The sequence below is a fragment of the Pristiophorus japonicus genome, chromosome 6 (assembly GCF_044704955.1).
Source record: "Pristiophorus japonicus isolate sPriJap1 chromosome 6, sPriJap1.hap1, whole genome shotgun sequence".
NCBI lineage: Eukaryota > Metazoa > Chordata > Chondrichthyes > Pristiophoridae > Pristiophorus > Pristiophorus japonicus.
Genome location: NC_091982.1, coordinates 182,581,160 through 182,595,762, shown reverse-complemented (window position 1 = coordinate 182,595,762; position 14,603 = coordinate 182,581,160). Strand labels below are relative to the sequence as shown.

General features: G+C 45.0%; 1 protein-coding gene across 2 annotated transcripts in view; it reads right to left on the bottom strand.

Moving 5' to 3' along the window:
- Nucleotides 1-14,603, bottom strand: part of xxylt1 (xyloside xylosyltransferase 1) — a 198,327-nt gene that overhangs the window by 139,979 nt on the left and 43,745 nt on the right. For both annotated transcript variants that reach the window (XM_070882289.1, XM_070882290.1), the window contains exon 2: nt 5,322-5,469. In XM_070882289.1, coding sequence (XP_070738390.1) covers nt 5,322-5,469 — 148 coding nt within the window. The remainder of the gene's footprint in view (nt 1-5,321; nt 5,470-14,603) is intronic.

Here is a 14,603-nt window from a genome sequence, read left to right as displayed (position 1 = left end):
ATCTTCTGGAATTTTTTGAGAATGTAACTAGCAGAGTGGACAAAGGAGAACTAGTGGATGTGGTGTATTTGGACTTTCAAAAGGCTTTTGACAAGGTCCCACACAAGAGATTGGTGTACAAAATCAAAGCACATGGTATTGGGGGTAATATGCTGATGTGGATAGAGAACTGGTTGGCAGACAGGAAGCAGAGAGTCGGGATAAACAGGTACTTTTCAGAATGGCAGGCAGTGACTAGTGGGGTGCCGCAGGGCTTAGTGCTGGGGCCCCAGCTCTTTACAATATACATTAACGATTTAGATGAAGGAATTGAATGTAATATCTCCAAGTCTGCAGATGACACTAAACTGGGTGGCGGTGTGAGCTGTGAGGAGGACGCTAAGAGGCTGCAGGGTGACTTGGACAGGTTAGGTGAGTGGGCAAATACTTGGCAGATGCAGTATAATGTGGATAAATATGAGGTTATCCACTTTGGGGGCAAAAACACAAAGGCAGAATATTATCTGAATGGCGGCAGATTAGGAAAAGGGAAGGTACAACGAGACCTGGGTGTGATGGTTCATCAGTCATTGAAAGTTGGCATGCAGGTATAGCAGGCGGTGAAGACGGCAAATGGTATGTTGGCCTTCATAGCTAGGGGATTTGAGTATAGGAGCAGGGAGGTCTTACTGCAGTTGTACAGGGCCTTAGTGAGGCCTCACCTGGAATATTGTGTTCAGTTTCGGTCTCCTAATCTGAGGAAGGACATTCTTGCTATTGAGGGAGTGCAGCGAAGGTTCACCAGACTGATTCCCGGGATGGCGGGACTGACATATCAAGAAAGATTGGATCAACTGGGCTTGTTTTCACTGGAGTTTAGAAGGATGAGGGGGGATCTCATAGAAACATATAAGATTCTGATGGGACTGGACAGGTTAGATGTGGAAAGAATGTTCCCGATGTTGGGGATGTCCAGAACCTGGGGTCAAAGTCTAAGGATAAGGGGTAAGCCATTTAGGACTGAGATGAGGAGAAACTGCTTCACTCAGAGAGTTGTTAACCTGTGGAATTCCCTGCCGCAGAGAGTTGTTGATGCCAGTTCATTGGATACATTCAAGAGGGAGTTGGATATGGCCCTTACGGCTAAAAGGATCAAGGGGTATAGAGAGAAAGCAGGAAAGGGGTACTGAGGGAATGATCAGCTATGATCTTATTGAATGGTGGTGCAGGCTCGAAGGGCCGAATGGCCAACTCTTGCACCTATTTTCTATGTTTCTATGTAAAACTGCCACAAGAGAAATGCTTCATTCCTCTTCAATACATCAGTCAGGGAAAAAATGGAGTGGTCCCTGAATCCAAGAATAGACAACAAGTCGTGCCACTCCTTTATTAATCCAATGATAGGGGCATGCAAAAAACCATTGGGTCATTATCCAGGCCACAACAAATTTTGAGAATTCCCAGTCTAATTGGTGCAATTCTTTAATTCCTTGTTCCATTTATTTTCCTCCACTCCATCTTTCTTCAGTTGTGGTATAACTACCCAAGTAGTTAGAAACATAGAAACATAGAAAATAGGTGCAGGAGTCGGCCATTCGGCCCTTCGAGCCTGCACCGCCATTCAATGAGTTCATGGCTGAACATGCAACTTCAGTACCCCATTCCTGCTTTCTCGTCATACCCCTTGATCCCCCTAGTAGTAAGGACTACATCTAACTCCTTTTTGAATATATTTAGTGAATTGGCCTCAACAACTTTGTGGTAGAGAATTCCACAGGTTCACCACTCTCTGGGTGAAGACGTTTCTCCTCATCTCGGTCCTAAATGGCTTACCCCTTATCCTTAGACTGTGACCCCTGGTTCTGGACTTCCCCAACATTGGCAACATTCTTCCTGCATCTAACCTGTCTAAACCCGTCAGAATTTTAAACGTTTCTATGAGGTCCCCTCTCATTCTTCTGAACTCCAGTGAATACAAGCCCAGTTGATCCAGTCTTTCTTGATATGTCAGTCCCGCCATCCCGGGAATCAGTCTGGTGAACTTTCGCTGCACTCCCTCAATAGCAAGAATGTCCTTCCTCAAGTTAGACGACCAAAACTGTACACAATACTCCAGGTGGGGCCTCACCAAGGCCCTGTACAACTGTAGCAACACCTCCCTGCCCCTGTACTCAAATCCCCTCGCTATGAAGGCCAACATGCCATTTGCTTTCTTAACCGCCTGCTGTACCTGCATGCCAACTTTCAATGACTGATGTACCATGACACCCAGGTCTCGTTGCACCTCCCCTTTTCCTAATCTGTCACCATTCAGATAATAGTCTGTCTCTCTGTTTTTACCACCAAAGTGGATAACCTCACATTTACCCACATTATAATTCATCTGCCATGCATTTGCCCATTCACCTAACCTATCCAAGTCACTTTGCAGCCTCATAGCATCCTCCTCGCAGCTCACACTGCCACCCAACTTAGTGTCATCCGCAAATTTGGAGATACTACATTTAATCCCCTTGTCTAAATCATTAATGTAGTGTAAACAGCTGGGTCCCCAGCACAGAACCTTGCGGTACCCCACTAGTCACTGCCTGCCATTCTGAAAAGTACCTATTTACTCCTACTCTTTGTTTCCTGTCTGCCAACCAGTTCTCAATCCACGTCAGCACACTACCCCCAATCCCATGTGCTTTAACTGTGCACATTAATCTCTTGTGTGGGACCTTGTCGAAAGCCTTCTGAAAGTCCAAATACACCACATCAACTGGTTCTCCCTTGTCCACTCTGCTGGAAACATCCTCAAAAAATTCTAGAAGATGTGTCAAGCATGATTTCCCTTTCACAAATCCATGCTGACTTGGACCAATCATGTCACCTCTTTCCAAATGCGCTATGACATCCTTAATAATTGATTCCATCATTTTACCCACTACCGATGTCAGGCTGACCGGTCTATAATTCCCTGTTTTCTCTCTCCCTCCTTTTTTTAAAAAGTGGGGTTATATTGGCTACCCTCCATTCCATAGGAACTGATCCAGAGTCTATGGAATGTTGGAAAATGACTATGTTCTGATTTATCTTGTTCATAATATTGTTGTTGAATTATCACACTGCTGCATGCAGCTAATTTATGTTATTTTATTAACGTTTACAAAGTTGACAAAGTTTACAATGTTTAATAAATTCTTTTGGTCATCCTAACCATTCCTGTGTAGTGTCTCATTTGCAGGATAAGGTGGGGAATAGTCAACATAGAAATCTACAGCGCAGGAAGCCATTTCGGCCCATCGTGTCCGCGCCGGCCGACAAAGAGCCACACGGCCCTCGGTCAGCAGCCCTGAAGATTACATATAAGCCTATGAACAATGACGGAAAGGCAAAGAGCACCCAGCCCAGCCAATCCACCCCACACAACTGCGACACCCCTTATACTGAAACATTCTACACTCCACCCCAACCGGAGCCATGTGATCTCCTGGGTGAGGCAAAAACCAGATGATGAAAACCCAGGCCAATTGGAGGAAACAAAATCTGGGAAAATTCCTCTCCGACCCATCCAGGCGATCGAAACAAGTCCAGAAGATCACCCTGGCCGTATTCAATTCCCTGCAGTACTTACCATCGTATCTGCACCTGGTGGGATAGAGTGGCCAGGCAGCGGTCAAACATGCCATTCACTCTTCAAAGTGTTCAATTATGAGTGGCTGATGCAAGGCTTTTGCAGCGGCAAAATTTCCACGATGCCTCCCCTTTGGTTGTGGTGGGGGTGACATGGGTTCCTCGCCAGGCTCTGCTTCCACCCCCCTCTTGAGGTGGTCCTGCAATCCCCATTGGCAAATCCTGTCCCCTCATGATGGCTAAGTTGTGTAGCATGCAGCACAGTACAATGAACTCAGAGACCTGCTGAAGGGAGTATTGTAGGCAGGCTCCAGCGTGGTCCAGGCATCGGAAGCACTGCTTGAACACTCAATTGTCTGTTTGACGATGCTGCATGTGGCTGCATGGCTCTCATTATAGCGATGCTCATTTTCTGTCTGAGGGTTCCGGAGGGGGTTCATGAGCCAGGTGGCGAGGATGTAACCTTTATCCTGAGCATCCAGCTCTGGCCTTGTGGATGATGTTGGAGCATGCGTGAGACACTGCACTCATGCAAGATGAAAGCATCATGAATGCTCCCTGGATATTGGACATTGACTGCTATAATGCGCTGAGTATGGTCGCAGACGATCTATACGTTCATAGAGTGGAATCCCTTTCGGTTTCGATAAGCCTCTGGATTCTCTAAAGGTGTTCGCAGGGTGATGTGCGTACAGTTAAGGGCACCCTGAACCTTGGGGAAGCCAACAAATCGTCCAAATCCTACAGCCCTCTCATTTTGGGTCTCCTTGGTCATTGGGAAGTTTATGAAGTCCATCCTGCGTGTGTGCAGTAGTCACCTGGCGAATGCTGCAATGTGCAGCGTGCTGCAAGATGGAGCATATGTCCCCTGCTGATGCCTGAAAAGGAGTTGGAGGCACAGAAGGCAAGTGCCACAGTCACCTTCACCTCAACATGCAATGCAGTTCTGTTGCCACTGGTAGGCTGCAGGTCTGCCTGCATGAGCTGGCATATCTCTGTGACCACCTCTTTTCAGAAGCGCATCCTTCTAATGCACTGTGCCTCAGAGTGCTGGAGGTTTGAGCGATGTTCCCTGTAAACTCATGGGGGGGGTGGTGGTAAGGCCTCCTCCCCATACATCTGCGACCTCTTCGATTACATTTAAAATGATCATCAATAAGCCTTCTTCCAGCTCAATGCCGTATAAATATAGCAGCCAGGATTAATGGCTGACTTAGCATGACGACCTCCTTTTCAAATGTCCTTAAAAACAAACTATAAACTCACAAACTTCACAATCAAAAGTATTCTGTAACGCAGCGTTCTTCTCCCAATCACTCACAACTGCGACTTTCTGCTCAGTTTTCAAGATGGCGCTGTTAGCGCCTGGTGCATCCTGGGTCAGATTGCTTTTTGCTGGCGGGTTCCCAGGTGGACACTAAGTCGGGCGATATGCTCGAAAGTTCCACCCGGGGCGCTAGCGCAGCATTGCACGACAATTTAAGTCATCCAAACGGTCAAAACAGCGGGCGGGCGCTAAGTTTTAGCGCCGCCACAAAACCATTGGTGAAAATTCCGCCCGGGCGCAAAATTTTGCGCGCCTCGTTTCACACCAAAATAAATAGTTTTTGCACCCCACCTAGGCCCTAAATGGGGCGCAAATCAGCCGAAATTCCAGCCCAAAGATTGTAAGTTCCTCCAAATTATTTCAGCGCACTCACTGCACAAACAACAAACAAAAAGTTTACCTGCAGGCATGATTCTGTGCATGGCGACTGACAAGAAGAAAATGGAGTCACTGTAGTAGGTACCAGATCCAGAACTAAAATGTTTCTGCATTGCTTCAACAACAGGGAACAACTTCTCAGTCAGGACGTCCACATCATGGAATATAACCTGGAAGGAGAGCATACACCTGGTTAAAGAGCCCACATTTCACCTTGCACTTAAATGGAAGAGCAATGCCAGAGTAATAGTAAACCACTGCCTTTACCAGAACTATTCAAAAATGTTCATTCCACTAAATATGCTGTGAGGATCACTGCTTACTTTTTGTGTCCTGCAACACTCCATCTTGCCACTAAAGCTGTATTTATATTGTCAGTTTGCTCTCTGCTGTTGGCAACAAATGATCAATGTAAGCAAGATGGTGTTGCTCCCTCCAGAGCTCACGTGCATTTATACTCACTTGATCTTTGGCCGCCAGCAGGATGAGTATATCAGTTTTTAATGTTGTGCCAACTGCTGTAGAAATCTCTTCTGAATGTAAGCGGAAGTGCTTCTACCGCAGCCAGCACGCAATTATGCAGCATAAGCCTTTTATAATTCAATTCTATTTTTACAAGGAGAGCAGCAAATCTTCAACCTGTAAAATCTGAATGAGCGGAATGCACTCCGTTGCCCCAAACGTTCACCCAACGCAGCATAGACAACATGGGCAATACTGCAATATTTACAAAGTGCCGCAAGGCTGGAGTCCAGTCATATATTTAAAATTAAGCGTTAAAAGGAGAAGTCAAACCTGCCAAATTACACTATAATACCTCCGTGTTATATAGACAAATATCTGCACTCAGTGGCTTCTTTCACGTAATTATTGCTGTGTTTAGCTGTGGGTTAGACACATTTTGCAACAACGTGATATTCCACTCCAGCGACATCAATAACAAATATGGGTTAAGAAAAGCAATGCCTATTTACACGATCACTGGAATGACACCCTTCTGAAACCAAGCAGTCCAACATACCATTGAGGATCAGCTGAAAGGATTTTGAGGTAAAAATAATGTTGAGGCTAACAGCACTCACTGTTATTAACATGTAGATCAGACAGCAACTTCCAGCGACTGCACATGTGCAGTTAAATCCAGAAATCAGTAAATTGATGTCAGAGTTGCCCTGCTCTTCCAGAAGCTGTGCTATACCGGTATCTTCCTTAGAAACTCACCATTGAAACACATAGAATGACATGAGGTTGCTGCACTTGCGTGACATTCAACGGCATTACTGTCAACATCCTGCGGAGGTGGGGTGGTGGGGGGGGTGGGTCACCAGTGACCAGAAACTTAACTGGACCAGCCACATAAAAACTGTGGCTACAAGACCAGGTCAGTGGTTGGGTATTCTGCTGCAAGTGTCTCACTTCCTGATTCCGCAAAGCCTTTCCATCATCTACAAGGCATAAGTCAGGAGTGTGATGGAATACTCTCCACTTGACTGGATGAGTGCAGCTCCAACAACACTCAAGGTGGTCAAAACCATCCACGATAAAGCAGCCCACTTGATTGGCACCCCATCCGCCACCTTAAACATTCACTCCCTCCACCACCGGCACACTGATACAAGATACACTGATACACCGGCTACAAGATACACTGCAGCAACTCGCCAAGGCTTCTTCGATAGCATCTCCCAAACCCATGGCCTCTACCACCTAGAAGGACAAGAGCAGCAGGCACATCAGAACACCACCACCTCCAAGTTCCCTTCCAAGTCACCCGACTTGGAAATATATCACTGTTCCTTCATCATCACTGAATGAAAATCCTAGAACTCCCTCCCTAACAATACTATGGGCCCAAGTTTTGGGTGGAGTTGCTCCAATTTTTTGAGCAACTAGTTTAGTTTGTAGTATCTTAGAAATTGCAGTTCTCGGCATTTAGATAGAGGGGAGAGGGGGGACGAGGGACGAGGGACGGGGAGGGGGAGACTGGACGGAGACTGAACGCAGGTGGGGTGGGGGGTGGGAAGCGGTGAACGGAGGCTGAACGCGGGGGTGGGGGTAGAAGGCAGAGGTTTATTAGGGAGGGAACTACAGAGCTTCGGGCCTCGGCAGTCTGTGACACAGCATAAAGAACTCGCACATTACAAAAACCAGGAATCTTTGCATCCGAGACAATTTCAGAGGCACAGTATCTGACTTTACACAAACTCAATTACAGACACTCTTCTCCTCAGCACCCATCCACACACAACATTCAGATGGGTCAGACGATTCTACAATAAAAAATATTCTCACACACGTCATTATTGTCAGCCTTTTATTTGCAAGATTTTACAGTAAAATAATAACCAGTTGTGAAATATTTAAAATATCACAAATACAGTGCCATCAGATAAACTCACCCAAACACTTGGTACATTTTAGCTGCTCTGGTCAGTACCAGAGGTTTAACTGCAATGATGAACTTATACCAGCTTGCAAAAATGAAAACTATTTCTCAGTTCAATTCATACAACGCGGCAGCAGGCCTGCAGAGCGTCGGGCTGCGAGGAGCTACTGCACATGCGCGCACACTCTAGCGCGCATGTGCAGGGGTTCCGGCACTATTTTCAGCACCGGGACCTGGCTCCGCCCCCCCACCCCTTGTGCTGCGCTGCGCCGAGGCCGAAGACGTCCTGAAGAGACCGGAGAATCACAAGGTAAGTTTTCGGCACCCTTTTAATTGTAGAAAGTCTTATGGAGGTGCACTGTTTTTGCAGGGGACGGAAATTTGGGCCCTATGGGAGTACCTTCACCACACGGACTGCAGCGGTTCAAGAAGGCAGCTCACCGACACCTTCTCAAGGGCAGTTAGGGATGGGCAATAAATACCCACCTAGCCACACATCCCAGGAACGAATAAAAAAAATACGCACTAAAATCGACAGAAAATATTCGGGCTCGTCCATTCCATTGCAACCCTTTTAACTGCGTGGTAAGTTTTAATTACTGCCAAACAATCTCACTGGCATAAACACCGCTGACCAAAAGATTCGGTGCATTAGCTTTTACAACACTGATTAATTCACCATAAAATACTTTCCATTTAATATAGACGTAATCCAAATTCATTATCAACTTTTAGCCATTCATCCACTGTGATTACTAGGCTAAATACATTAGGAAATGAGAGGAACTGCATGAATAATCAATAAAAGTGTAATAGATTGGAAACCCTATACGGCAAACAGTAGTTAGGTGAACAAGAGCGCATAAAATTCAGCTTCCTCTGAATCTTCCTGCAAACCAGGTTTTTGCATATTTCAGTTTTATTTTAATGATTGCAGTGTATCAGGATTGCAATGTATAATTTTTTTGACAGGTTTAAAAGAGCAAAATGGGCTAAAGAATACAGTTGATGGGATAATCGAATTTGCAGCCTGGGAACGGGCCCAACTGGTCCATGCTTCACACGAGCCTCCTCCCACCACTCTTCATCGAATCCCATCAGCATATCCTTCTATTCCTTTCTCCCTTGTGTGCTTATCTAACTTCCCCTTAAATGCATTTATGCTATAATAACTTATAGAAGGCTTATACAAACTGTATTTTAAGAATATTTATTGAATTCATAGTGTTGACTAAACTGCCTGCAGAGCTGAACTATAAACAGCACATGATTGAAGGGAGAAAGTGATAGAAGCAACTAGAAAACTATAATGCCCTAACTGAAGAAATAGTGTGTAGAACATACATTATATACTGTAAAAATATTTAATGCAAATTTTTATTTTGGAATTTGGCATCAAGTATGCCCATACCTTCTAAATATGACAGGAAAATAAATACATAATTTGTCCAAATAGTCTGTTGGACTACCAGTGTGTGGAATGATGCAGTACCTGTATATGATTAATGCTCAATATGCAAGTACATGCAAATCCCAACATTAATTAAAAGTGTACTCTAGTGGCTTTAGTAACATATACTAATAACTACCAAAGTAACAAGATGACAATTACAAAATGTAAAGAAGCATTTTATATTCACAGCAAAACTTTTAGAACATTGATGTGGTAATTTAATGATGGTGCTTCATCCCCTTTTGACAGGCTATTACTTTCAATAAGTAAGGTGTGAAATGTAGACTACTGAATGTCAAAAATGTATTTAAGTTATTTTTTTTTTTAAAGTGTAATTCCTCTGTACTAACTGATTTACAACACTGAAGTGCTTATTATACCTGCATTGCAGATGACAGTAGATGGGATCATTGTCCCTAAAATGAACCTTCCTGCACACAGCATGGTCTAAAACATGGGAATGATCTACAGCACAAAATTATGTGTCTGTTCAGAACCCTGTCACAATAAAAAATCATGTTTTTTCCATCTCATTAGTATCAAATTTTGGGTTGATAGAATAGGTTGATAATTTAATTCATTGTTTGTTTGGCCTCTATTATCTGAATGTTAGACACGAACGTGTATGAAATTTCAAGCTATTATGAAAATATTATGGTGCAATGCTATAAAGTGCTATGATGTTTATCTGATATTTAGTATTACACAGTGCACTGGAAATTCATACCATTGAGGTATTTTGCTTCAAAATTAAAAAGGAGGCGGCTAAAAAGGAAAACAAAAATATAAGATGAACACTTAAATGTGTTTGTTTGACATTCCTGTTGATAAAGAATTCAAGCTCTGCAGCCTGGCTGCAGTTTTGAGAAAACACAGACCACATTGCATTAAGTCATCAATCAACTTGACATTTTAGGACCTTTGGTAGCGAGCCAATTAAAGGTTAACAGACTATCAATTGAGCCAATAAGGTCAAAGAAAGTGGGTTCTTTTCTGTAAACTGAGCCAAGTATAAGTACAGCCATTTTGGCCATGTGGTCTCAGAAGGACAAAGGCCTGGCTTCAAGCCAAAAGCTTGTTGCAGCTGCCAGAATAAAATTACATTAAAACTACAACCGGAGTTCGTATTTCATTGGAAATTAAGAGATCTAACACCAGTGTTCTCTTTTACAATGGAGGACTTTAACCCATTTCTTTTAGCTTTTACTTTTTACTAATGAATCCGTATATTTGTGTTCAATGGGGGTAAATGAGCATATTTAGGGGGGGAAAGAACTGTAGTAGAGGTAGACCATGGTCGGTACAATGGATTCTAGCCCTGAATCGGATCAGAAGAAATCAAAGCTTAAAAATGATTATTGCCAATGTTGGCAGATGAATGCACAATGCAGTCATGTGGCAGTACCTCGTCTGCTATTTAAATGTAGACATTTAATTTAAATAGATACACACCTCTGCTAAAAAATAGCACAGCAATCAATGTCATATGAACACATTAAGCATTCATCCACTGACAGCGCCAGTTACTCTGGGATTCAGAAATAACTATGGGCCCAAATTTGGCCCTCCGGTTTTTTTCCACGCAACTCCGAGCCCCCCGCCGACATTTTAACCTCAAAAGCAGCGGCGAAAAAACGCCCTGCGATCATGGCCGATTCTCGGACCACCTGTGGAGCTGGCTTGGCACACAATGAAGAGGGAGGCGGAGCTAGGTCCCAGCGCTGAAAACAGTGCCGGGACCGCTGCACATACACACTAGAGTCTGCGTGTACATGTGCAGTAGCTCCTGGCAGGCCGTTTCGGCAAATGCGTGCTGCAGGTTGTGTGGGAGGGGCTGAAGCACGCCGTCCCTAGCCCTGGCTGAATGGGCTTTCTTCTTGGGTAAGCATCAAAAGATTTCTGTTGTTATTTTCCCATTTGTTATTTCTACAAGAGTTTGACATCGGGTGATGAGTCCACAGATACACCAATAAGAATATTGTGACAAAAACCCTGATAATCTCCTCTTTCTCTTTATATGGTGTAAGCATCAAAATGGAGAATTCCAAATCCATGGGCCTAAAATAAACCACGGCACTGGGTGATCCAGTGGATTGGCACATTGTCCTTTCACCTCTGGGACCCGAGTCAGAATCCAAATTACAGCATGAACATTTTCCCTCTCTGCCAGCTGTCAGGAACTCTATGTGAAACGAGTTTTGCCAGCACCAATCTAGTTCCCAGTGTGGAAAATGTTACTGTTATTGGTGATTTTCTGCAGTTGTGGCTAAGGTACAGTATGAGGGAAGAATATTATTTGGTCTTGGTGCTTTAGGTGCAGGGTTCCTTCTATTTTTTTGTTATTTATTGATTGCTTATTACTTTTTGTGCTTTGTTTGGTGCTTGGTGGTGCTTTAAATGTAGTTACTTGCACCGATTCCTTAACTGTAAGTAAGGTCTTTCTGTGCGGACAAAAGTGGACACATGCGCTGCCCTAAGTTAGTTTAGTACAACTTTTTTCTGGCCAAATTTGCATAAATGGTGTAAGTGGCTGGGAACGCCCCCTTTTGGAAAAAAAACGGACCTAACAAAAAACCTAACTATCTCACTTACACTGTGCAAATTAAAATGGCCATATTTGCAACTAAAAAGATACACCAGAAAAATCAAGTTACACCATTTTAAAAGTATTACAAGCAAGAAATTAGACAAAGCTCAAATTGAGCCTATTAGATACAGTGTGCCCACACAATGCCATATATACAGAGCTAACAGAAAACGTTATTCTGTCATTTTCAAAAACCAACATTTGAGAATAACGAGCTTAATCATTTGAGCGCAGTCTGTGGATTTAAGTATTTCAGACATGGAAGCTGTAAAAGTGTGTCAATCTCAGCAGCAAAGAGAACTGATAAAGTGAAACTGCAAGCAGTCTTTGATCATTGGGAACAGCATTTTCCCCAATTATTGTATAATCAAGACCATAACTGTTTAATACTCTAGTTACTCTATAATTCAGCACATTTTGCTTTTCCTCCTAAAAACCAACTCCTTAGTTTGGCTTTTAATTTCTTTTTTTGAAGAGGGATGTCACTATTGTCAATTTCCAATCTTCTGGCATAATTTTAGAAAATTATAGCCAGACCTTCCACTATTTCTTCGCTAGCTTTTCTCAGGATCTATGGGCCTGAACTTGGTCAGAGTTCCGCCCACAGCCACCGAGGTTCCGCCCGTAAACATTTTTTTTCCCCCCACAGATTCCTCACGTACCGCCCATCTGCCACCCAGGTCCCAGCCCTGCAGGAAATACCGCTGGCGCAACTTCCTGCCAACCGCCCATGCCGGAGCCTCAAAAACAGGGATATTCCTCATGCACGGTCCTCTGAGAAGGAACGCTGGCAAAAAGGTGGACTGAGCTGGCTGTGAATCGGGCAGTAGGGAGAATTGCTCAGAGTGCTGCACCATTATCAGAGGCTCAGACTTAATTATCTGATTGACCTTAAACTGCACAGAATGAGTTCAGACATGTAAATGAGAAGTACTCCGTTGAAGGGAAGGTGAGGTGGAGGAAGCGGCAGTGAGTTCCGAGAGATGGTAAAGGCTCAATGGAGATGGCCTACAAGAGTTTGTAGACCATTGCCAGCAGAACAGAGTTATTGACAGAATGTGAGTGCACAGATGGTAGGAGCTTCTGTCAGTAAATAGGTGAAAATGAGAACATGTAATGCTCTGGCAGGTCGCAGCATGTGACACTGAACAGCATGACCTCAAGTTTGGAAGACAGAAAAAGATATATAATGGACTGCAAGGTCACTGAGGAACATGTGATATCAGGGGTGGGATTCCACGATGGTGGACCTAAGAAAAAGTGGACTGAAGTGCCATCCTTAATGTGTGCCCTAAAGTAGTGCAACTGTCTCTCACTGAATGGCAGCCTTCCTGCATTGATCACCCTTACTTGTCATATAGCAATCACCTGATGACAGGAACCATTAACAGTCGTAACGTGTATGGAGGGCAAGATTACTCATACAGCAGTACACCTGAAGGAGATTCGTCTTTTTCTCAGAACGCACCCCAGATAATGTAAAAATGAGACAGTGACCAAGAGTGGGTGAACAATGTGACTGTATTGAATAGTGCAGCATGCCAAAGTGACAGAACATGCAAACAATTGAATCCAACATATGAACAGTTGTTCCGAGACCAGTCAAGTGACAGTGACAACGGCCCATGTGAAACAACAGCCACAACATAATGAGTAAAGAACATCTCCACCACCAACACCCAACTCTCTACCCACTACCACCACCACTCTACCCCCCTTCCCCTCCACCCGCCCCCCCCCCCAACCAATGTGAGGCCCATCATCCTCTTCATGGGTCCGCCTTCACCACGGCAACCCGCACCCCAGCCCCTCACTGTCTCTGCTCCATCACATTGTGCAGGAGGGCAGCCGGAACGCTGCTGACGTCTTCATCTTGGAGAGAAGGTAGAGGGTGTGATTGAAGGCGCCGGCATCTCCGGCTCCTCGGGATCTGTCGGCCTCGATGGTATGGGTTCAGGGGATTACATGACATGGCCAGAAGCCATCGCTTGCCTCATTGCCTCAACAGAGTCGGTGTTGTGCTGCACCGCACTAATAAGCCGCTCCATACTGGCAGTATGCTGCTCAGCAAAGGTGGCGATGCTGGCAGCTATCCCAGCCATGGTCTGCAGCACATCTCGACCTAGTTCCACGCTTGTCCTCGACACTGGACCATTTCTTGAATTGCTGCGAGCCATCCTCCATCCTCCATCCTCGTTGGATTGTTGCATCACCCTGGGTGCTTGCGGCTTGGTGGCTTTTCCAACACGGCCTCTGCACCTCCCAGCACTTGTTCCTGCCTCACCCAACTCGAATCCTAAGAAATCGGACCCCAACACCGATGTTGGCCGGACAGGTGGCACAAATGTCAGGAGGCTGGAGTCTTCCTCTTCCACCTCAAGTGGTTCAAAGACTGGCACTTCTCCCTCCTCTCCCTCCTGGTCTTCGTGAGCCTGGGTGGCAGAGGTGGGTGATCTGGGGCTGGGTGGGGGGTGGGGGAGGGGGGGTGGGTGGGGGGGTGGTGGAGGAAGGAGCTGGTGTGTTGGACTGGTGATAACGTCGGGGTGGGAGACGTTAGTGTCACACTCAGCCTTTGTGTGCCAGTGGTGGATGGGGTGCATTGCTCGGTGCTGTCCAAATCAATATCTGCAAGTAGAGGACAACATTTCAGTGTATAGCTGGGGGGTGGGGTTGGTCAAGCTGATATGTGAGCCGCAACATTTCACATTCTTACTTCAAGGAGTTCCATTGCTACATCAGCACACCATTAATGGCCGGCACACTGTGCATTAAAAGGCATTTGACTTAACATTGCATGGCCTTTCATGACGAGCGTGACGCAGAGCGGAGTTTAGTATAAGCTTACCATGCTCTAGCACGGGATCTGCATCAGCCTTTG